The 24,108-nt window shown below is 39.0% G+C and overlaps 3 protein-coding genes and 1 long non-coding RNA gene across 4 annotated transcripts in view; 2 read left to right on the top strand and 2 right to left on the bottom strand.

Annotated features, from left to right (window-relative positions):
• Window positions 1–4,227: 4,227 nt before the first annotated feature.
• LOC113563253 (putative odorant-binding protein A10) lies at window positions 4,228–8,233 on the bottom strand. Its single transcript, XM_026974648.1, has 2 exons — window positions 7,970–8,233; window positions 4,228–4,581 (listed from the first exon to the last, which is right to left on the bottom strand). Exons 1-2 carry the CDS (start codon window positions 8,166–8,168, stop codon window positions 4,424–4,426), a joined length of 357 nt encoding a protein of 118 aa, XP_026830449.1. The 5' UTR covers window positions 8,169–8,233; the 3' UTR covers window positions 4,228–4,423.
• A 1,258-nt stretch (window positions 8,234–9,491) lies between these two features.
• Window positions 9,492–15,389, bottom strand: LOC113563254. Its single transcript, XR_003407383.1, has 2 exons — window positions 15,309–15,389; window positions 9,492–10,166 (listed from the first exon to the last, which is right to left on the bottom strand). It is a non-coding gene; the product is annotated as an uncharacterized LOC113563254 (long non-coding RNA).
• A 149-nt stretch (window positions 15,390–15,538) lies between these two features.
• Window positions 15,539–18,775, top strand: LOC105286556 (probable medium-chain specific acyl-CoA dehydrogenase, mitochondrial). Its single transcript, XM_026974646.1, has 10 exons — window positions 15,539–15,728; window positions 15,883–15,961; window positions 16,624–16,791; window positions 16,916–17,016; window positions 17,147–17,227; window positions 17,300–17,430; window positions 17,509–17,617; window positions 17,700–17,840; window positions 17,955–18,230; window positions 18,298–18,775. The coding sequence occupies exons 1-10, from the start codon at window positions 15,714–15,716 to the stop codon at window positions 18,445–18,447; spliced, it is 1,251 nt and encodes a 416-aa protein (XP_026830447.1). The 5' UTR covers window positions 15,539–15,713; the 3' UTR covers window positions 18,448–18,775.
• A 3,018-nt stretch (window positions 18,776–21,793) lies between these two features.
• Window positions 21,794–24,108, top strand: part of LOC105287386 — a 130,715-nt gene continuing 128,400 nt past the window's right edge. Inside the window, exon 1 of the mRNA XM_026974684.1 lies at window positions 21,794–23,943. Within this exon, the coding sequence (XP_026830485.1) occupies window positions 23,613–23,943 (331 nt within the window). The 5' untranslated portion in view covers window positions 21,794–23,612. The remainder of the gene's footprint in view (window positions 23,944–24,108) is intronic.

Raw genomic sequence — 24,108 nt, 5'->3', positions numbered from 1 at the left:
AGATAAAAAAAATTATTTTTTGGTTTGAATATATCGCTTGTAGAGGTCGTCCTGGAGAAATCTTAGTGCAGCCGCGTCGCCGGCATTGCAAATTGGTGAGCATTCTCCTGCCTCCGAATTTCGTCTAAACTGAAAAATTGAAATATGTTCTCGTTATTTATGAATTCCCATCGTCGATGAACCAAAGAGAGAAGAAAAAAGTTGAAAAGTGCCAAAATGGTGGAGCTTAGAACACAAAAGTACGATTTTTAGGCAAAGTTTTTGAACTTCTTCATGCAAAAATAATTGTTTAACTTAATGTTTTTATGAATTTTAAAGGTTCATCGACGATGGGAATTCATAAATAACAAGAAAATATTTCAATTTTTCAGTTTGATGAAATTCGGAGGCAGGAAATGCTCACCAATTTACAATGCATTTATTAGTACATGTTTAAAGATAAAAAAAATTATTTTTTGATTTGAATATATCGCTTGTAGAGGTCGTCCTGGAGAAATCTTAGTGCAGCCGCGTCGCCGGCATTGCAAATTGGTGAGCATTCTCCTGCCTCCAAATTTCGTCTAAACTGAAAAATTGAAATGTGTTCTCGTTATTTATGAATTCTCATCGTCGATGAACCAAAGAGAGAAGAAAAAAGTTGAAAAGTGCCAAAATGGTGGAGCTTAGAACACAAAAATACGATTTTTAGGCAAAGTTTTTGAACTTCTTCATGCAAAAATAATTGTTTAACTTAATGTTTTTATGAATATTAAAGGTTCATCGACGATGGGAATTCATAAATAACAAGAAAATATTTCAATTTTTCAGTTTGAATGAAATTTGGAGGCAGGAGAATGCTCACCAATTTACAATGCATTTATTAGTACATGTTTAAAGATAAAAAAATTATTTTTTGGTTTGAATATATCGCTTGTAGAGGTCGTCCTGGAGAAATCTTAGTGCAGCCGCGTCGCCGGCATTGCAAATTGGTGAGCATTCTCCTGCCTCCAAATTTCGTCTAAACTGAAAAATTGAAATGTGTTCTCGTTATTTATGAATTCTCATCGTCGATGAACCAAAGAGAGAAGAAAAAAGTTGAAAAGTGCCAAAATGGTGGAGCTTAGAACACAAAAGTACGATTTTTAGGCAAAGTTTTTGAACTTCTTCATGCAAAAATAATTGTTTAACTTAATGTTTTTATGAATATTAAAGGTTCATCGACGATGGGAATTCATAAATAACAAGAAAATATTTCAATTTTTCAGTTTGGATGAAATTTGGAGGCAGGAGAATGCTCACCAATTTACAATGCCGGCTGCACTAAGATGCCTCCAGGACGACCTCTACAGGCGATATATTCAAATAAAAAAATAATTTTTTTTATCTTTAAACATGTACTAATAAATGCATCAAAGTTTTATAATGATCCGCTGTATAGTTTCTCCAAAAAAATTCGTAAAATTATACCTTATTTTCAACGTTCTAAAGCAGGCTCTCCCCTTAATAACGTACATAAAGAACGTTTACATAAGAACTTAAGATTATATAGAAGCATTTGAAGATTTGAAGATAAACAGAGGAAAATAGTAATTTAATTAACTGTGTTCGGATTTACTCTATTCGCAATTTCTGTTCGCGTTATTGAATTAGAAAATAAAGTTATTAGCATTATACGAGAGATATATCACGTATCTTTTGTGCGAGGATTATACGAGAGATATCACATATCTGGATAGAAATGTGTGGATGCAATCTATGTACCACCTCTCATCTACAAAATTTGGTCGCGCTGAAATAATTCATACGAGAGAGGATTAACGTAGCCATCCGCAATGCAAGGATTAATCGAGTGAAATAGCGGATCAGATCGAAATTTCATCATCGTCATCGGCATTTCGAATTCGGCATATTCTATTATTATTCTTTCATTTTATCTTTGTCTTCTTTCCTGTTTTACCATTGGAATCTGATTTTGAGTTTCGATTTTTTGCCATTTAACCTATGGCGGCGCGCGTGATGTTGATTATACGGAAGCATAGGAAAAGTCGGAGTAACTGGCAGTCCATGGTTATATAGTCAAAGATACATACGTAATTCGTACCTTCGAGTACTCCCTATTGCACCTCCTACACTTAACTTACGGACGCACTTTCGCGCTTTGAAATGATAAAACAGGAGAAAAATAACAGTTTGTAAATGTGGTGAATTATGACGTTTCCTTGAGATTGCAGGTTGTTTTGAAACTCAAATTTGAATTATTGACTTGTATGTATAGGCTTTATAGACTTGTCCTTCGCAACGTGCTTGTTTTTCGCTTATTTGTTTTTGCTATATTCAACAGGAAGGAACGAACGTTTGCATATTTGATATTTTGGAGAGCTGGTTAAAATTTTTTATGCAAATGTAACGACGCGAATATTACTACCTAGATAGCCAAGTCTGCCGAAAGCAGATGATGCTAACTATCTGCTATCAACTATTGCCAGCCAAAAGACAACAAATTTGATACAGAAGTTGTTATTAACGATTAATTCGACAAATTGGTACCAGAAATGTAACAGAGCTTGCTCACAAAATCTAAGAACAGATTGGCGGCAGAAACCGAGCAGAATCTGCAAACATGGCTTGAAGTCGGATTGTCGACAGAAACCGAGCAAGATTTGCGCACGCGGAATCTAACGGCAGATTGGCAGCAGAAACCGAGCAAGATCTGCGCGCGTGGAATCTAACAGCAGATTGGCAGCAGAAACCGAACAGGATCTGCAGCTTTTGACAGTATTCAAATTTACACGGCTATGAATATGTGTTTTCGCTCCGCACCGCTATGCGGTGCACACGTCGAGTTCTTACTCGATGTTAAGATTTAGCCTAACAGTTATATAAGTTAATATCCGCGCCTTGGCATGGTAATATTAATTTTTCTGAAAATTTTTGCACTTGCGGCACAAAGGCTCCCATGAACAACGTCCATGTAGTTCACGCACGCCACAAGCAATCTGAAGTTCGAAAGCAAAATTCGGACTTCAGATTAGAATAAATTAACAATAAGAGAGAGATTATGCAACGAACTGTCAGAAAGACACATCAAGCCAAATGCACTTTAATTTAACAAACAAACAAATGCGTTCTTTTAACACATGGTAATATAAAATGTCAATTTATAGTGTGTTAAAAGTAAACACATGCTTTAATATATCGTAAATATGAATGGCCAAAAGCTGCAGATTCTGTTCGGTTTCTGCTGTCAATCTGCCGTCAAATGCTAACAGATCCTGCTCGGTTTCTGCCGTCAATCTGCCGTCAGAGTCTGTTAGCAGGCTCTGCTGGCAGATCACTATCCTAATGCGGACATAACGGATGCCAATTTGCTCTCAACTTCTGCAGCAATCTGTTGCCAATCTGCTGGCAGATTGCACACATTTTGCTTACTGGGTAAGAAAGAGCTCCGTTTAACAATGCGAGAGAGAGGACCAACTAATATAAAAAGTCACATATATATTTAAAAAATGTTTAAAGAATAAATAACGCATTTTATATCATATTAAGGCTCCTGGATACTCACCGCAGCCATGTTGAATTATGACGTCAGAGGCGAGAAATGACACGCTGAGAATTCCTGCGTGCCATTTCCAAATAAAAAGATATTCGCATAAAATAACACTTTAGATCGCTTTAGAATACTTCTAAAATAGTCCGAAAACTAACCTTTTCTGTCAACAGTCAATCAATAATCGTAAGATGACTGTGATATGAAACTTGGTCATATGGTCATTACTGCGCATGCGTAAGACTATTTTCATATTACAGGCATTTTACGGCTATTGATTGACTGTTAACAAAAAAGGTTAGTTTTCGGACTATTTTAGAAGTATTCTAAAGCGATCTAAAGTGTTATTTTATGCGAATATCTTTTTATTTGGAAATGGCACGCAGGAATTCTCAGCGTGTCATTTCTCGCCTCTGACGTCATAATTCAACATGGCTGCGGTGAGTACCAGGAGCCTTAATTAATAAAAAATTATTCTCCATTTTCCTATTAACGAATAAATAGATTTGAAGCATTCTACTATCTAGCTTTAGAAGCGAAGATAAAATACCAAGAAATATGCTTTACTTAAATAAATTATAAATTAATGTTTTTATAAAATAGAAATATTGCAAACTGAATATTGCGCTATTTGTATAACGCTAGCAAAATAGAAATAACAGATCAAAGGGATTATAATAGCTAGAATGAAGAAAACAATATTATATGTCATTTGTAACTTTTTTAATCTAATATATTACAGTATACACTCATCATTAACAATCATAACAATGATTATTATAGGTTAATTAATTAATGTTAGTTTTCTTTTTGTATGAAGAGAATATTATATGTTGAAGTATTTTAACAATTTCACAGATGCAGTATTATCGTTCCATGTTCCATGTTTTATGCTTCTCAAGCTTTTTTCTGTAAATCTGCCAGCAACTTTGTAACAAGTGCTTGCCATTCAACAGGTTCATGCTCTGTGTACCATTCGATTATGTACTCGAACATCCCTTTTTGCTTTTCAGTACATTTTTTGCATTGAGTTTGAATGATCTCGCCGAAAATATCTGAAATCAAAACGGCAGAATTTCATACTACCTAATCTTTACAACAATCAATTCCATTTTTTGAAAACAATTTCCATAAAAATAATTACATCCAAAATAATATACTAATAACCAATTGCGCACAGCTCAAGAAATAATAGAGACATCAAAATAAATTACATTTACAGAAACGTAAATCGGTCTGTTTTTCCGCAAAAATTTGAAATTGCTTCTTCTCACATCTAAATATTCTGAGACCGCTTATTCTACGAAGCTAGTCAGGATAGAAAAATACACAAAAAGATCAATGTTATAGAGTAGACAATATTATACAGGGTGTCCCGGGTTTTAACCGACAAACTGCGGGAGCATATTCTACTAGTGGAAATAAGAAAAAATTCTTATATCGAGTTTGCTTAGAAATGCTTTATTACAAAGTTATAAACCAATATTGAAAAGAAATATGAGATAAGTAACAACGGAACATAGTGTAGAATTTGCAAGGTCGAAGATCTTTATGTTACGTGTATTCACGTGTATTCATGTTCACTATGTTGAAACGATTCAGTATGATTGTTACTTTCACAACAGTAGCCGTTAGATTTCAATCGTCGTGTGAACTAGCAATTACTATCAGAATGCCAAAAGTGTTTTCAAATGAGGAATACACTGATATTCATTTCGTGTACGGATTCTGTCACGGAAATGCACGAGCTGCCGTACGAGAGTATCAACGTAGATTTCCTAACAGGAGAGTACCAGATAGTTCTGTGTTTAGTAATACCCATTTGCAATTACGTAATTTGGGTTCATTTCGACCTATGAATGAATATGATGATGTTCGTTCAGCTCTAAGACACCGACAACGCTCGGAAAGAATCTTAAATCTTCGCCAAAACAGCTGGATACAGTTAGACGGTTGTCCATCGCACTATGCTAGACAAGTTCGAAACTGGTTAGACGAACATTGTGCTCATAGGTGGATTGGTCGAGGAGGACCTTATAGCTGCATGGAACAGATACTGATAGCATCAGACGAGTGATATCCGACTGTAAATGTAACATCCGTTACATTTGTAAACCGTAGCTACGATTTCTCTGTTATACAGGGTGTCCCGGGTTTTAACCGACAAACTGCGGGAGCATATTCTACTAGTGGAAATAAGAAAAAATTCTTATATCGAGTTTGCTTAGAAATGCTTTATTACAAAGTTATAAACCAATATTGAAAAGAAATATGAGATAAGTAACAACGGAACATAGTGTAGAATTTGGAAGGTCGAAGATCTTTATGTTATGTGTATTCACATGTATTCATGTTCACTATGTTGAAACGATTCAGTATGATTGTTACTTTCACAACAGTAGCCGTTAGATTTCAATCGTCGTGTGAACTAGCAATTACTATCAGAATGCCAAAAGTGTTTTCAAATGAGGAATACACTGATATTCATTTCGTGTACGGATTCTGTCACGGAAATGCACGAGCTGCCGTACGAGAGTGTCAACGTAGATTTCCTAACAGGAGAGTACCAGATAGTTCTGTGTTTAGTAATACCCATTTGCAATTATGTAATTTGGGTTCATTTCGACCTATGAATGAATATGATGATGTTCGTTCAGCTCTAAGACACCGACGACGCTCGGAAAGAATCTTAAATCTTCGCCAAAACAGCTGGATACAGTTAGACGGTTGTCCATCGCACTATGCTAGACAAGTTAGAAACTGGTTAGATGAACATTGTGCTCATAGGTGGATTGGTCGAGGAGGACCTTATAGCTGCATGGAACAGATACTGATAGCATCAGACGAGTGATATCCGACTGCAAATGTAACATCCGTTACATTTGTAAACCGTAGCTACGATTTCTCTGTTATACAGGGTGTCCCGGGTTTTAACCGACAAACTGCGGGAGCATATTCTACTAGTGGAAATAAGAAAAAATTCTTATATCGAGTTTGCTTAGAAATGCTTTATTACAAAGTTATAAACCAATATTGAAAAGAAATATGAGATAAGTAACAACGGAACATAGTGTAGAATTTGCAAGGTCGAAGATGTTTATGTTATGTGTATTCACGTGTATTCATGTTCACTATGTTGAAACGATTCAGTATGATTGTTACTTTCACAACAGTAGCCGTTAGATTTCAATCGTCGTGTGAACTAGCAATTACTATCAGAATGCCAAAAGTGTTTTCACATGAGGAATACACTGATATTCATTTCGTGTACGGATTCTGTCACGGAAATGCACGAGCTGCCGTACGAGAGTATCAACGTAGATTTCCTAACAGGAGAGTACCAGATAGTTCTGTGTTTAGTAATACCCATTTGCAATTACGTAATTTGGGTTCATTTCGACCTATGAATGAATATGATGATGTTCGTTCAGCTCTAAGACACCGACGACGCTCGGAAAGAATCTTAAATCTTCGCCAAAACAGCTGGATACAGTTAGACGGTTGTCCATCGCACTATGCTAGACAAGTTAGAAACTGGTTAGATGAACATTACGCTCATAGGTGGATTGGTCGAGGAGGACCGGTTTTCTGGCCTCCAAGATCGCCCGATTTAACGCCTCTTGATTTTTATTTATGGGGAACTTTAAAAAATAAAGTTTACGGTACAGAAGTAATCTCGCTTGAAGATTTGAAGCAACGAATTCCTAATTCAGTTACTGAGATGCAACAAAATTTTCAGGAATGTCGTACTGTAACAAATTTTGTACTACGTCGATGTCTAGCTTGTATCGATGTGCAAGGACAACATTTTGAAGTGCGTCACTAAATCATTGCGTAGATAATTTTTATTTTTGTGAAAAAATCCGTTGTCACTTATCTCATATTTCTTTTCAATATTGGTTTATAACTTTGTATAAAGCATTTCTAAGCAAACTCGATATAAGAATTTTTTCTTATTTCTACTAGTAGAATATGCTCCCGCAGTTTGTCGGTTAAAACCCGGGACACCCTGTATATCGAAGAGGAAGAATAATTATGATTAATAACCCTTTGCCTGTAAACGGGGGTCGTTTGTGTCCGGCCGAAAGCCGGAAAAACGGGGGAAGGGAGCTGCCTTGGACTATGTCGTGTAAAATTGTATCCAGACAGTGTACACACTCCCCAAGTTTAGCAAGCAGTTCGAATTGCGTCTGGACGTAAACGACCCCCGTTTACAGGCAAAGGGATAATATTATTAATGGCGATCACTTCGATTACGTCTCGAGGCTACTATGAAAGATGAATCGACTTCACACACGTTCCAAAAATAAACAGATCATCTATAAAACAAACCCGGAACGATAAAAATGGAACGGTCCTCACTGACCTGAGACCTTATTGATCTGACCTGACCTGACCTGATCTGGATCAGGTCTGACAGACCTGACTTGACAAGAGACGTACCTTTAATGAATCTTTGAGGTGCCGTGGCGCACGGCCCAGTGTCCATCAAGCACGAGTAATATTGTCGTCGCAGTTTGTTATTATTGAAAATAGCCGGAATGTCAACATCATCGAACCGATCAGAATAAAATTCCTCCTTGGCGAGCACGCACACCAGGGCGAGTCCAACGATCAGCGCGATACAACTTAATCGAGCCATTCTTTCCGCTTTTTAGCAATGTTACGACTGTAGCCGTGAGGACACTGAATGCTCCTGCATCCATCGCACATCTCATTTATACCCGTCGAGCATCGCAAAAATTATGTCATAGGGAGATCATAGTACAATGATTAACTCTGATGGGTTCACGTTCAGGTGTCAAAGTTTGAGTGGTGGGGAAGAATAAAAACAACATCCATCCGCGAAGCTGAGACTATTTGTTCACGTATATCTTACAATCTTTATGATTTATACCTATGATTCATACGGGTCGCCTCCATTTGCACACGGGACGATTGTACACCGCACGATTGGACACGCACATTGCACGATTGGACACCACTAAAATAGATGTTTTTTCCACAGTTTTATCAATAAATTTTATTGATAATTTGGTGATATTACGATTTCCGGGGCCCTCAATTTGACGACGGTTTTTGATAGTACTTTTAACGCTGAATAAAAAAGTATATAGGTATTATAGGGCTAACTGCTGTCGTTTATGAGATATTCGGTGTTAAAGATGACTTATGAAGGTTAGGAAACCTGTCATACCTGTTATAAATTGTATTAATACAATTAATGTGTATAAATTTAGTGTGTATAAATTATACACATAGTTTGTTTGCGCGCGCGCGCGCGCGCGCACACACACACCGAAGGGGGGTGGGGTGCGGGGGGCCTTCGGCCCCTCGCAGGGTGGACCTCGATTGGCATGGAATGTCTAAGATACGAATCTCGTCAAACCGACGCGAAATCGTATAAAAAGTACTATTCGAAACCATCGTCATTTTTAACACCGACTACCTCGAAAACGAAAGCAGTTAGTCCAAGACCTATATACTTTTTTATTCAGCGTTAAAAGTACTATCAGAAACCGTCGTCAAATCAAGGGGCCCTGGAAATCGTAATATCACCAAATTATCAATAAAATTTATTGATAAAACTGTGGAAAGAACATCTATTTTAGTGGTGTCCAATCGTACAATGTGCGTGCGCAATCGTGCGGTGGCCAATCGTGCGGTGTCCAATTGTTCCGTGTACAAACGGGATACGCCCGATTCATACGTGTCTCTTTCTTATATTTCTGAATGGAATCTGCTGAATGAATTTATATAATTGTAATATAAAAGTCATTATATGTGCCCAAAAAAAAAGTTTCCAATGTTTTTACGTTTTGAGAATCTATAAATACAAAAGTATCCTACATAATATAAGGAAAGAGAAAACTCTTTACATATTATATAATAACTCTTTACGTATTATGTAATCGCTATTCTAGACATGCAGGTAAAAATAAACTCGACAACTCTCGATTAAATTGTAATTCGAAAAAAATATTTATTTTTCACAAATTCCAGTTTAAACAAGCACTTCGTAACATTTTTGTGTTTTATATAATATTTTACGTAAGCTTTAATTTAAAAATTTTTCTATGGAAAACAGATGCGCAATTCGTCGTCTTTGTTATAAAGATACGTGCTTTCCTAGAAATGTGTACGTGATATTTGTACGTCATTCTTTTGAGAGGTTCCATTAATTCTTTAATCCATACACGAATAAATTAAATTCTCTAGCTGAAAACATGAGTATCATTATATACCATAAAAGATGAACAATAAATCATTATTCATGAAACTCATTCATGTAATATACATCTGATGATGACCTAACAAAAATCTGTGAAAAAAACCGTACAATATATATACCATAATAGACAAACAATACGAGGATGCGTTTCGAGTTAACTATGGATCGTATCAAAGGTTACATTATTACCGAGAAGTATTCTCATAAAATTTCTTTTATCCAGGAACTCGTGTCATTGAAGGTCTGCGATGCATTCTAATAAGGCTAATAAAATGCATTTACATCCACAATGTTTCACTCATTATACATCACATATATTAACATCACATTAAATAGAATCAGTTTGAAACGGGAATGTTTTAGAAAATACGTCATTTAATCCATCTCTAAGCAAATAGCTTCGTATTTCTGTGATGAGAGATTAAAATGAATCAATATAATTATTTTATATATTTTGTATATACAGGGTGTCCCGGGTTTTAACCGACAAACTGCGGGAGCATATTCTACTAGTGGAAATAAGAAAAAATTCTTATATCGAGTTTGCTTAGAAATGCTTTATTACAAAGTTATAAACCAATATTGAAAAGAAATATCAGATAAGTAACAACGGAACATAGTGTAGAATTTGCAAGGTCGAAGATCTTTATGTTATGTGTATTCACATGTATTCATGTTCACTATGTTGAAACGATTCAGTATGATTGTTACTTTCACAACAGTAGCCGTTAGATTTCAATCGTCGTGTCAACTAGCAATTACTATCAGAATGCCAAAAGTATTTTCAAATGAGGAATACACTGATATTCATTTCGTGTACGGATTCTGTGACGGAAATGCACGAGCTGCCGTACGAGAGTATCAACGTAGATTTCCTAACAGGAGAGTACCAGATAGTTCTGTGTTTAGTAATACCCATTTGCAATTACGTAATTTGGGTTCATTTCGACCTATGAATGAATATGATGACGTTCGTTCAGCTCTACGACACCGACGACGCTCGGAAAGAATCTTAAATCTTTTTGATAATACTCCTACACAAAGTGTTCGACGTGCTTCAGCTCAACTGCAGATATCGCGAAACACTATTTGGAGAACATTGCGTGCTGATGACAGATTCGCATATCGTTACACACCTGTACAAGAAGGACTTCCAATCGATTATCAGAAACGAGTCGAATTTTGTAACTGGTATGTGAATGCAGTAGAAAGGGACAATCTTTTCTCATCAATGATATTATGGACAGATGAAGCGACCCGTACAAGACGAGGCATATTCAATTCTCATAATAGCCATGTATGGGCTCATAATAATCCACATACTACCAGACAAAGAAACTTTCAACACGAATTTCGATGTAACGTTTGGATGGGTATGCTTCATGACCGGCTTATTGGTCCGTTCTTTTTACCTGACCGATTGAACGGAGAATCTTTTCGAAGATCCCTATCAAACGATTTACCAATTTTGATGGAAAATGTGCCACTGCAGTTTCGCCAAAACAGCTGGATACGGTTAGACGGTTGTCCATCGCACTACGCTAGACAAGTTAGAAACTGGTTAGATGAACATTATGCTCATAGGTGGATTGGTCGAGGAGGACCGGTTTTCTGGCCTCCAAGATCGCCCGATTTAACGCCTCTTGATTTTTATGTATGGGGAACTTTAAAAAATAAAGTTTACAGTACAGAAGTAATCTCGCTTGAAGATTTGAAGCAACGAATTACTAATTCAGTTACTGAGATGCAACAAAATTTTCAGGAATGTCGTACTGTAACAAATTCTGTACTACGTCGATGTCTAGCTTGTATCGATGTGCAAGGACAACATTTTGAAATGCGTCACTAAATCATTGCGTAGATAATTTTTATTTTTGTGAAAAAATCCGTTGTTACTTATCTCATATTTCTTTTCAATATTGGTTTATAACTTTGTAATAAAGCATTTCTAAGCAAACTCGATATAAGAATTTTTTCTTATTTCCACTAGTAGAATATGCTCCCGCAGTTTATCGGTTAAAACCCGGGACACCCTGTACATGTATATAAAGTAAAATAAAATAATGTTATTATATTACAAAAAAATCAACGAAACCGATGAATTTTTGGCTGCTTAAAATAAAAAAAATTGATATATTTATCTCCGTTATAATACTTTCTCGACCGTGACACTATTTTTTAGTTATAATCAAATTCATATTATGGCCCGATTCCGCACTAAGGTTGCTAAATTTTAACCATATAGTTTAACTCTCACTTTTTGTCTCTTTCTAAGGCGAGTAGTTAGCTCCTAGCTGGATAGCGCTTTCGAGATGTGCCAGAGATTTGAAAGCAGATTTTAAATTAATGATTTCATTGCCCCCAATAAAATGTCTTTTTTTCGTAACCGAATCCAAAACGTGTCTGAGATAAATGACAGAAAAGTACATAGATAATAAGTGCAAATACTTTGAAGATTAACTGTTAAACGCTGTTAGTCGCATAAGTTAGGATTGCATCTTGTTATACATGAATCGTCCTATGTAGTATATACTCGTTAATATATTATATTAACTTATATTAACAAATATATCCTATATGAGATAATAAGACGATCGTTAAAACATACAAGTACCATTTATTAATTAGCCCAGTAAGCAAAATGTTCGCAGCCTGCCTGCAGGCTGGCAACAGATTCGATCAGAAACCCACACCAGAACCATAGTCATCTGTGTCCGCATTAAGCTTTTGTTTTGGCGGCAGAGACTGTAGAACAGAACCTGACAACAGACTGTCGACAGAATCTGTATAAAACATAACTGGACAACAGCGCCGCGCAGATCCTGCTCGGTTTCTGCCGTCAATCTGCTGACAGATATTAGCAGGCTCTGCTCGGTTTCTGCCGACTATGCTGTCTAGTTATGTGAGCAGATATTGTTGTATTTGCTGCTGACATACTGACAACATCATTTGTTATAACAGTTCCTGTATGCAGTCTGCAGTCTTTCTGCCTTCAAAATTTGTAGCGGGTATTTGACGAAAATCTGTTCTAACAGACTTGGCTATCTGGGTAGTATCCCAGGCAGCACACATTGGTTTCAAAACTGTTTCATAAACGTTTTGCCGTAACGTTTCGTAACCATTTTAACGAAACGTTTATTTAGGAGAAAAATGTCCAACGGAAAAACGTTTCAGAAACCATCAGAAAAATATTTATCAATTCTATATATCAGTGCCTCAAAGATAGACAGAGTTAAGTCACATTTTTGTAAAAAACTAGATTTTTATATTTTATGAATTACTCTCTAAGTTTCGTGTAGTGGAATCTCACTCTTTTGAAATATCACTTCAAGTAATAGTGATCTCAAAAGTTTCAAAAGAAAAGAAGAAGAAAAGAGTATTGGATCGGTTTTCCGGATGGTTATTTATAAGGTGATAACACAAATGTCACTTGCGAGAACGTCACGTCTGGCCTGGCCATCTATCGGTCGCTTGGTGAATCAGAGGTGGGAATCACACACACTTGTGTTGATTTTTGTCTCTTGTTCCATAATCGAGTGCATTGAAACGTATGATGTAAAAATAATTAATACTCGCAAAGTAAGTAGAAATTACTATTTTTTCTATATTAATTATATAATTTCAAATCAATTTAATAAAACACAATTTTCGTTTCTGTGGAAACGTGAAAAATACGTTTTTAAAATTGAGGTCTAAAAACTGTTTCTATTTAAACCGTTTCTTAAATGGTACTTTATGTTCCTTAGACATTAGATACGTCTAAGAAACATATATTAGGCTAACATGTGCTGCCTGGGATATACAGGGTCTCCCGGGTTTTAACCGACAAACTGCGGGAGCATATTCTACTAGTGGAAATAAGAAAAAATTCTTATATCGAGTTTGCTTAGAAATGCTTTATTACAAAGTTATAAACCAATATTGAAAAGAAATATCAGATAAGTAACAACGGAACATAGTGTAGAATTTGCAAGGTCGAAGATCTTTATGTTATGTGTATTCACATGTATTCATGTTCACTATGTTGAAACGATTCAGTATGATTGTTACTTTCACAACAGTAGCCGTTAGATTTCAATCGTCGTGTCAACTAGCAATTACTATCAGAATGCCAAAAGTATTTTCAAATGAGGAATACACTGATATTCATTTCGTGTACGGATTCTGTGACGGAAATGCACGAGCTGCCGTACGAGAGTATCAACGTAGATTTCCTAACAGGAGAGTACCAGATAGTTCTGTGTTTAGTAATACCCATTTGCAATTACGTAATTTGGGTTCATTTCGACCTATGAATGAATATGATGACGTTCGTTCAGCTCTAAAACACCGACGACGCTCGGAAAGAATCTTAAATCTTTTTGATAATACTCCTACACGAAGTGTTCGACGTGCTTCAGCTCAACTGCAGATATCGCGAAACACTATTTGGAGAACATTGCGTGCTGATGACAGATTCGCATATCGTTACACACCTGTACAAGAAGGACTTCCAATCGATTATCAGAAACGAGTCGAATTTTGTAACTGGTATGTGAATGCAGTAGAAAGGGACAATCTTTTCTCATCAATGATATTATGGACAGATGAAGCGACCCGTACAAGACGAGGCATATTCAATTCTCATAATAGCCATGTATGGGCTCATAATAATCCACATACTACCAGACAAAGAAACTTTCAACACGAATTTCGATGTAACGTTTGGATGGGTATGCTTCATGACCGGCTTATTGGTCCGTTCTTTTTACCTGACCGATTGAACGGAGAATCTTTTCGAAGATTCCTATCAAACGATTTACCAATTTTGATGGAAAATGTGCCACTGCAGTTTCGCCAAAACAGCTGGATACAGTTAGACGGTTGTCCATCGCACTATGCTAGACAAGTTAGAAACTGGTTAGATGAACATTACGCTCATAGGTGGATTGGTCGAGGAGGACCGGTTTTCTGGCCTCCAAGATCGCCCGATTTAACGCCTCTTGATTTTTATGTATGGGGAACTTTAAAAAATAAAGTTTACAGTACAGAAGTAATCTCGCTTGAAGATTTGAAGCAACGAATTACTAATTCAGTTACTGAGATGCAACAAAATTTTCAGGAATGTCGTACTGTAACAAATTCTGTACTACGTCGATGTCTAGCTTGTATCGATGTGCAAGGACAACATTTTGAAGTGCGTCACTAAATCATTGCGTAGATAATTTTTATTTTTGTGAAAAAATCCGTTGTTACTTATCTGATATTTCTTTTCAATATTGGTTTATAACTTTGTAATAAAGCATTTCTAAGCAAACTCGATATAAGAATTTTTTCTTATTTCCACTAGTAGAATATGCTCCCGCAGTTTGTCGGTTAAAACCCGGGACACCCTGTATAATCTAAAAGGCGAATCTCCTTACTGCGCGAAAACAAATTGAAGACAACCAAAAGTTTCTTCACTTTTACCTTATTTCTGGTTTTCTTTTCCTTTTTCCCTTTTAATTGAGAAAAAAGAAAGATACATATGCGCAACCGGAGGAGCTTAGCCTGTTGATCAATTAAATTTACCTGGTTTTTAGAAAACCGATTCAGAACCCTCTTGCGAGCAAATTGATCACTAGTAGGTCGTTCTTCAGGTTATCCACTGTCGGTAAATTGATTTCTACTTCGCGATATTTGCCGAGTCTACGCGGAAGAGATTGATATGACTACGAGAATTATATCGTCCCGGCGATCTTTAATAACACCTCATCGGTAAGCTCTAAACGCAGAGTGCTCCTTGGACCACAACTTGTACTTTAACCTGTAAACATGATATAAACATCTATCCCCACCCCCAGTGCATTTTACAATATCGCAATTTACGCATCGTCACTGACTTTTGATTACGTCGGCCAGATCGGCCCGCAGTAGCAGACAGAACGCAGCGTCGCACGGTTTTTTCTGCTTCACCCGAAACAAATCACGGTCAAGATGATGCTCAGCAAGGTGAGTAAACAACAGAAAGCGAGAACCGCTTGAGCTACTCGTTCCGTTGAGAGGACTCGTCGTGCGTCTGTCGAAACTCGTTTTGCGATACACTCCGTTGACACAACAGCAGACTTCGATATCGCGTAATGATCGGTACGGCATTGATTTTCAGGTGTTCAATCCGAGAATATGCCAAAGGGTGGCACGACCATTCTCGGCGACCGCTGGGACCGTTCCAGGATATAATTTTGGTAAGTATTTATTTATTTATTTATTATACTTCTGTGGATATAGATTTATGTCACACAATAATCGAGTACGAACAATATGCGACAACAATGTGCAAGTGTTTTTAAAGAATCTGGGGCCGTGTTCCAAATTTCACTGCCAGCGCTGAAACTCTATAGTTTGTCACGTACACTATAGCTTTTCAGCGCTGGCAGTGAATTTTGGAACACGGCCTGGATCTCAAGTTCAAAAACGAAAGAACGGAAACGTGTGTCTAAATATTCGGCTGTTTAATTCAGTATAATTTTAACGCTAAGTATATATTACATGCATATACACAACACTCACACACACATACACACACACTTTTCTCCCATGCTCTTATCTACTTTGTATTATCTTATTTTTTTCACAGATAAATAATTCAAGCTCTCAAGCTTATTATGTCATTAGTATAAAACGAGAACTTATCATATTTATATCTTTTAATTTTTTGAGCTATAAATATGTCATGTTTATTTCAATATTGAAGCAAATGTGAGTCGAATGTTTGCACAGTTTTTGTTGCATCGACTAGTCGATATTTATGCAAGATGTTTCTGCAGTTAATAATATATAAAACCCTAGAACTTGCACTGTCGCATGATTTTAAAGCACTTGTTGCTAACGCACCGAATTGTTTCAGAATTATCCGATACTCAGAAGGAGATGCAAGACCTGGCACGGAAATTCACCAGAGAGGAGATCATACCAGCGGCTGCGGAATTTGACAGGACTGGAAAATATCCGTGGGAACTTCTCAAAAAGGCATGGAGCGTCGGTCTCATGAACAAGTCCATTCCACAGTATCTTGGTACGTTTGTAGGTTTACGTGATACGTAAATCAGAATTTAGATGCGTACATCACACAAATCAGGAGTGCAAAAGTACCATCGGTGCAGATAAAAGATAAGAATAATAATAATAATCTATTGCAGGTGGCTTGGAAAGTGGCATTTTTGATAGCTGCGTGGTTGCAGAAGAACTGGCGTACGGGTGTACAGGAATAACAACTGCGATAGATGGCTCGAGTCTTGGAGTAAGTTTGATTATCTGCAACATCTTGCTTCTGTTTAAAAAAAAGATTTGAACGATATAAAGTTTCTTAAAGAAGTAAAAATTAATGTTAGGTAGTTCATTAATTTTAGTGGGATTCTCTCTTGTTTCAGCAAACGCCAGTCATCATAGCTGGGACCAAGGAACAGCAGAAGAAGTATCTCGGAAGACTCCTGGAGGAGCCACTTGTCGCGGTGAGTTTAAGAATGAATTTGTTTGAATTTATATGTGATAGAATTATAAATAAATTGAAATATTCTTCATAGGCATATTGCGTTACCGAGCCTGGCGCGGGATCCGACGTGGCAGGAATTAAGACGAAAGCCGAGAAGAAAGGAAAAGAGTGGATCATCAACGGCTCGAAGATGTGGATCACGAATGGCGGCGTTGCCAACTGGTACTAACGCTTTAACATCCAGCATTTACTTTCACGAAGACTCCATTTATTGCATCAATAAAACCCCTTGTCACGCAGGTATTTTCTTCTGGCGAGAACAAATCCAGATCCAAAAGCCCCAGCCAACAAAGCTTTCACGGGCTTCATCGTGGAACGTGAGAGCGACGGTGTGACTCCCGGCCGCAAGGTAGCGTCTGATGCCCGTTTTGCTTGCTGTATCTTATTTATCGACTCACAATTTTGATTAATCTCGTCGATCATCTCTCAAGGAATTAAATATGGGACAAAGAGCGAGCGATACACGGGGCATAACGTTTGAGGACGTTCGCGTGCCTGAAGAGAACGTGTTACTAGGAGAGGGCCAAGGTTTCAAGATAGCTATGAAGACTTTCGACCGAACACGACCAGGAGTACGTTGGACGTACTAGACGACGTTAGATGTTGAATTCGTTCGCCATCTAATAAAATTTCTTCACTTAAAACCTCAAATTAAGAAGCACGAAGACATGATACTGACGTTTTAGGTTGCAGCAGCGTCCGTTGGTCTAGCTCAGAGGGCTTTGGACGAGGCGACCAAGTACGCGCTGGAGCGCAAGACGTTTAACAAACCGATCGCGGAGCACCAAGCGGTGGCGTTCATCCTGGCGGACATGGCCATTGCCGTCGAGACCTCCAGGATGTCGTGGATGAAAGCGGCCTGGGCCACCGACATGGGATTACCGAATTCCACGATGCTCGCCAGTATTGCAAAGTGTTACGCGGCTGACGCAGCCAACAAGTGCGCCACGGACGCCGTACAGGTGAGGCACAATGTGACAGTTCGTACGAAAGAGTTCTTTAATTATTCTTACGATTTTCTCTTTGCAGATTTTCGGTGGCGCGGGTTTCAATTCCGAGTACCCGGTGGAGAAACTGATGCGCGACGCCAAAATATTCCAGATATACGAGGGCACCGCGCAAATACAGAGATTGATCATATCGCGCTATCTCTTCGGCGACGCGAAGCAAAACAGTTAAAGGAGACTGTAATAATAAAGACCAACAAACCATTCTGATAAGTGAATTGAACCGGAGTTTTTTGTAAGTTGGGGCCTCCAGGTATAATGATCTTTTCTCGTTTTCTCGGAGAGTTTTCTAATAAGCCCTACTACATCATTTATATAACAAAGAATGTATTGAAACGTTAATTGTATATGATATTTTTGTAGTTTTATAACGCAATGTGCAAATGATGTATTTTATATAAATCTATTTCATATGTACAGTATATCGATATAAAGAAATGTTTTATATCAAGATTTTTGTTAAATGTACAAAATATATTCGATGGTCACATATCTCAAAACATTTAAAACGATTTGAAAAAAAATTCATTCAATATTTCTCTTGCATATTATTTACACTTTTACAGAAATATTCGTGAGAATAAAATTCATAATTCCTTCCAATCTAGTTCAGGTCACTTTCATCGCACGACATCTTATCAAGCTCCAATTCATCGCATCCAGATTAAGAGGATGCTGGAGTTGCTAGTGAACTATTTTTTCACTATAGCGATAGTAATTGCAGTTTCGAAAATTCTCTTTATTGCTTGTGCAGAATAAAAAATCCTTTTCCACAAATGAAGTATAGATAGAAAGAAAGTCCACTCTACAGGACTTTATATTCAAAATGGAAAAAGTTAGAAAAGACAAATGCAAGTTTTTAACTTTTTTTTCACTATAGCGATGGTAGTTGCAGTTTCGAAAATTCTCTTTATTGCTTGTGCAGAATAAAAAATCCTTCTCCACAAATGAAGTATAGATAGAAAGAAAGCCCGCTCTACAGGACTTTATATTCAAAATGGAAAAAGTTAGAAAAGACAAATGCAAGTTTTTAACTTTCTTTTCACTATAGCGATGGTAATTGCAGTTTCGAAAATTCTCTTTATTGCTTGTGCAGAATAAAAAATCCTTTTCCACAAATGAAGTATAGATAGAAAGAAAGCCCGCTCTACAGGACTTTATATTCAAAATGGAAAAAAGTTAGAAAAGACAAATGCAAGTTTTTAACTTTTTTTTCACTATAGCGATGGTAATTGCAGTTTCGAAAATTCTCTTTATTGCTTGTGCAGAATAAAAAATCCTTCTCCACAAATGAAGTATAGATAGAAAGAAAGTCCGCTCTACAGGACTTTATATTCAAAATGGAAAAAGTTAGAAAAGACAAATGCAAGTTTTTAACTTTTTTTTCACTATAGCGATGGTAGTTGCAGTTTCGAAAATTCTCTTTATTGCTTGTGCAGAATAAAAAATCCTTCTCCACAAATGAAGTATAGATAGAAAGAAAGTCCGCTCTACAGGACTTTATATTCAAAATGGAAAAAGTTGGAAAAGACAAATGCAAGTTTTTAACTTTTTTTTCACTATAGCGATGGTAATTGCAGTTTCGAAAATTCTCTTTATTGCTTGTGCAGAATAAAAAATCCTTCTCCACAAATGAAGTATAGATAGAAAGAAAGTCCGCTCTACAGGACTTTATATTCAAAATGGAAAAAGTTAGAAAAGACAAATGCAAGTTTTTAACTTTTTTTTCACTATAGCGATGGTAGTTGCAGTTTCGAAAATTCTCTTTATTGCTTGTGCAGAATAAAAAATCCTTCTCCACAAATGAAGTATAGATAGAAAGAAAGTCCGCTCTACAGGACTTTATATTCAAAATGGAAAAAAGTTAGAAAAGACAAATGCAAGTTTTTAACTTTTTTTTCACTATAGCGATGGTAATTGCAGTTTCGAAAATTCTCTTTATTGCTTGTGCAGAATAAAAAATCCTTCTCCACAAATGAAGTATAGATAGAAAGAAAGTCCACTCTACAGGACTTTATATTCAAAATGGAAAAAGTTAGAAAAGACAAATGCAAGTTTTTAACTTTTTTTTCACTATAGCGATGGTAGTTGCAGTTTCGAAAATTCTCTTTATTGCTTGTGCAGAATAAAAAATCCTTCTCCACAAATGAAGTATAGATAGAAAGAAAGTCCGCTCTACAGGACTTTATATTCAAAATGGAAAAAGTTAGAAAAGACAAATGCAAGTTTTTAACTTTTTTTTCACTATAGCGATGGTAGTTGCAGTTTCGAAAATTCTCTTTATTGCTTGTGCAGAATAAAAAATCCTTCTCCACAAATGAAGTATAGATAGAAAGAAAGTCCGCTCTACAGGACTTTATATTCAAAATGGAAAAAAGTTAGAAAAGACAAATGCAAGTTTTTAACTTTTTTTTCACTATAGCGATGGTAGTTGCAGTTTCGAAAATTCTCTTTATTGCTTGTGCAGAATAAAAAATCCTTCTCCACAAATGAAGTATAGATAGAAAGAAAGTCCACTCTACAGGACTTTATATTCAAAATGGAAAAAGTTAGAAAAGACAAATGCAAGTTTTTAACTTTTTTTTCACTATAGCGATGGTAATTGCAGTTTCGAAAATTCTCTTTATTGCTTGTGCAGAATAAAAAATCCTTCTCCACAAATGAAGTATAGATAGAAAGAAAGTCCGCTCTACAGGACTTTATATTCAAAATGGAAAAAGTTAGAAAAGACAAATGCAAGTTTTTAACTTTTTTTTCACTATAGCGATGGTAATTGCAGTTTCGAAAATTCTCTTTATTGCTTGTGCAGAATAAAAAATCCTTTTCCACAAATGAAGTATAGATAGAAAGAAAGTCCGCTCTACAGGACTTTATATTCAAAATGGAAAAAGTTAGAAAAGACAAATGCAAGTTTTTAACTTTTTTCCATTTTGAATATAAAGTCCTGTAAAGCGGACTTTCTTTCTATCTATACTTCATTTGTGGAAAAGGATTTTTTATTCTGCACAAGCAATAAAGAGAATTTTCGAAACTGCAATTACCATCGCTATAGTGAAAAAAAAGTTAAAAACTTGCAGTTGTCTTTTCTAACTTTTTTCCATTTTGAATATAAAGTCCTGTAGAGCGGACTTTCTTTCTATCTATACTTCATTTGTGGAAAAGGATTTTTTATTCTGCACAAGCAATAAAGAGAATTTTCGAAACTGCAATTACCATCGCTATAGTGAAAAAATAGTTCACTAGCAACTCCAACTTCCCCTTAAGGGGATGCTGGATCTGCTAGTGAACTTCTTCGCGATGGTGCTGCCATCGCACAATATTTGCACAATAAAATGCTTTTTACAAAAATTTGGCAATTTGTACGCACAAAATCGCTGTTGAGCGGTGTTTGGACACAATTAAGGAATATGAGACTGCTTTTCGAAGTGACTTTAGAAGCGTCATAAAAGAGAATTCTGTGTTCTCCTGTATTCTAACCTTTAATCCTAAAGGAAAACACAGAATTCTCTTTTATGACGCTTCTAAAGTCACTTCGAAAAGCAGTCTCATATTCCTTAATTGTGTCCAAACACCGCTCAACAGTGATTGTGTGCGTACAAAGTGCCAAATTTTTGTAAAAAGCATTTTATTGTGCAAATATTGTGCGAGGGCAGCACCATCGCGAAGAAGTTCACTAGCAGCTCCAGCATCCCCTTAAGCGCCTTCATTTTTTGATCGCGTCGCGCGGCCCGAGTATCCGTTTCAAATCGGGCGCGCACCCGCGGCAGGCGGCGCTGGCCGCGCCGGGCGAAGTGCGTTAGTCAAGTGCATTGTTCATTGAACGCGGATTACGCCGCATTATGTCCGTCAGGCCGTCGGTTTTTTCGCGTGGTTATATTTGGTGAAGTCGCGCGTGACGAGTTATGCAACGTGCGCCGCGAAAGGGCGGCCCGCGCCGGGCGACCGGACACCGCGGCAGCTGACCTACTTAGGGCTTGGCTATCGTACCCGACTACGGCGGCAAATCGGCTGCCACTGGCAGAGAGAGAGAGAGAGAAAGAGAGAAAGGTTCGTGACGGTCCCATGACGAGAGAGCCGCGGCCTAAAGTCGCGGCACTGACGACGCGAGATCGGACCGAACGGTCGATCGGCACGCGGGTTCGCGGATCGCAAGCGGCGACGACCGGGACAGCCTTTTGGAAACTGCGTCTTTCCGCCCGCCGACGGCACCCAGTGCCGTACGCGGCTCGCGACGGCACCCGAAGCGCGCGGGCGACCGGCTTCCTCTCGGGATTCGAGTAGCGCGTTTCCTGCCGTTCCCGTCGTCGTCATTAAAAGCTCGTCGAAGCTCGATAATACTACCTGGTCACTCGCGACGACGGAGAGTGCCGTCGACGCGCGCTAGCGAGCAACCGTGATTTCCCTTTCGTCGGCCAATGCCGCAAGCTGCGCGCGCAAAGCGCGCCAAGCGCGATAACGGCGGAGCGTCATCGCGGCCACCACGTGACCACTTTATCAGCCGGTCTTTATCGCGGTATTGCGGCCGGAATCGATCACGATCCACGAAACTCGCACCCTGACGCGCGACGGTCTCCGCGATTTCCGCGTTGGAGGTTCGACCTCGTTATCGCCGGCCGACGTTCGTCCTCGCGGAATCACCCGCACGCGTCCACCGCGAACTGCCGCGGCGGGCCGCGATCGCGACGGTTACGGCCCTGATCGCTCGCGCTGTCAGCGCGACAGTGCGCCGGACGCTCGCTTGACTAAGGGAGTGCCCGTGCCGATGCAAAGTGTAAGTGAAGTGGCCTACAGACCTACATTCGTCTAACGTTCCATTTTTTACGGGCCGACGGACGGGAGGTTAGCGGATACGCGCGCGGGCCATCCGATTTTCCGCGAGCGATGCCGTCGGACCGCGCTGCACCGACGTTCGTCTGACGGCGGCTGAGAGGGACGGGGGAAGCGGCGGCGCGAGCGAGCGAGCGAGCCAGGCGTTGCTGCGGTTTCGGTACGCTCGCGGCCACGGCGCTGTGACCGGCGCACGGGGCGCGTGGTAGTAGAGAGAGACAGTGGGAAAGAGAGAGAGCAGCGCGTGCACGCGGACGCGGGAGCGCGACGGAGCGCGCGCTGCCGCGGGACGGAATCGCGAGGGAAGAGAGTGAGAGTGACGGCGAGAGAGAGAGAGAAGCCAGAAGGAAAGAGACCGAAAGGAAGCACGTAAGAGAGTGTAGGTGTTGCTCTCCGAGAGAAGAGTGCTCGCGTTCACGGGGACGACGTGCAGGAGAGGAGGGACCTCTGTCTATCCGTCCGTCTGCTCGTTCGCCCGCCTGCCCGCCTGCTGGAGAACACGAGGGCCGAATGGAGGGTACGCGGCCGGGGGAGAGCGGGGATGAGCCCGCGACGGCCCTCGACAACGGCACCGGCGGCGTCGCGACGGCCACCGCCGGTGGGCATCTCACGGAGTCGTCCACGTCGTCGGCGTCTTCTTCCTCCTCTTCCTCCTCCGCTGCTGCTGCTGCCGCCACGGTGTCGACGGTGATCCTGACGGAGAGTACCGCTGCGAGCGCCGGTAATCCGCCCTTGACGGCACCTCAACAGGGTCTGCACCAAGTACACCAGCAGCAGCAGGCACAACAACTGCGACAGAGGATCAGCCTGATCGCTGACGTAGCTGCCAGTGATGTCGCAGGTAACCTCAATGAAGCTCTCTTGCGCGCTCGGGGCCTTTGTTGCGCTAGAGCTGCCGCTTGCCAAACCCTTCTCGTCGTTTCCCTCGCGCCTTCTCCCACGCTCTTTCTCTCGTTCTCTGTCTCTCTTTCGTCTTTTCACTCTCGAGTGCCTTGCCTCTGGTTCG

This window comes from Ooceraea biroi, chromosome 13, assembly GCF_003672135.1.
Source record: "Ooceraea biroi isolate clonal line C1 chromosome 13, Obir_v5.4, whole genome shotgun sequence".
Classification (NCBI taxonomy): Eukaryota; Metazoa; Arthropoda; class Insecta; order Hymenoptera; family Formicidae; genus Ooceraea; species Ooceraea biroi.
Note: the sequence above shows the minus strand (reverse complement) of the source record. Positions and strands in the feature narration are given on the sequence as shown.

What these genes read in the sequence shown, in the direction of transcription:
- LOC113563253 (XM_026974648.1), bottom strand. Translation starts at nt 8,168, where the DNA reads ATGGCTCGATTAAGTTGTATCGCGCTGATCGTTGGACTCGCCCTGGTG. An exon ending in ACCTCAAAGATTCATTAAAG is followed by an intron (nt 4,582 to 7,969) that starts GTACGTCTCTTG and finishes TTTTGATTTCAG; the next exon opens with ATATTTTCGGCGAGATCATT.
- LOC105286556 (XM_026974646.1), top strand. An exon ending in TCGACCGAACACGACCAGGA is followed by an intron (nt 17,841 to 17,954) that starts GTACGTTGGACG and finishes CTGACGTTTTAG; the next exon opens with GTTGCAGCAGCGTCCGTTGG. An exon ending in GCGCCACGGACGCCGTACAG is followed by an intron (nt 18,231 to 18,297) that starts GTGAGGCACAAT and finishes TTCTCTTTGCAG; the next exon opens with ATTTTCGGTGGCGCGGGTTT.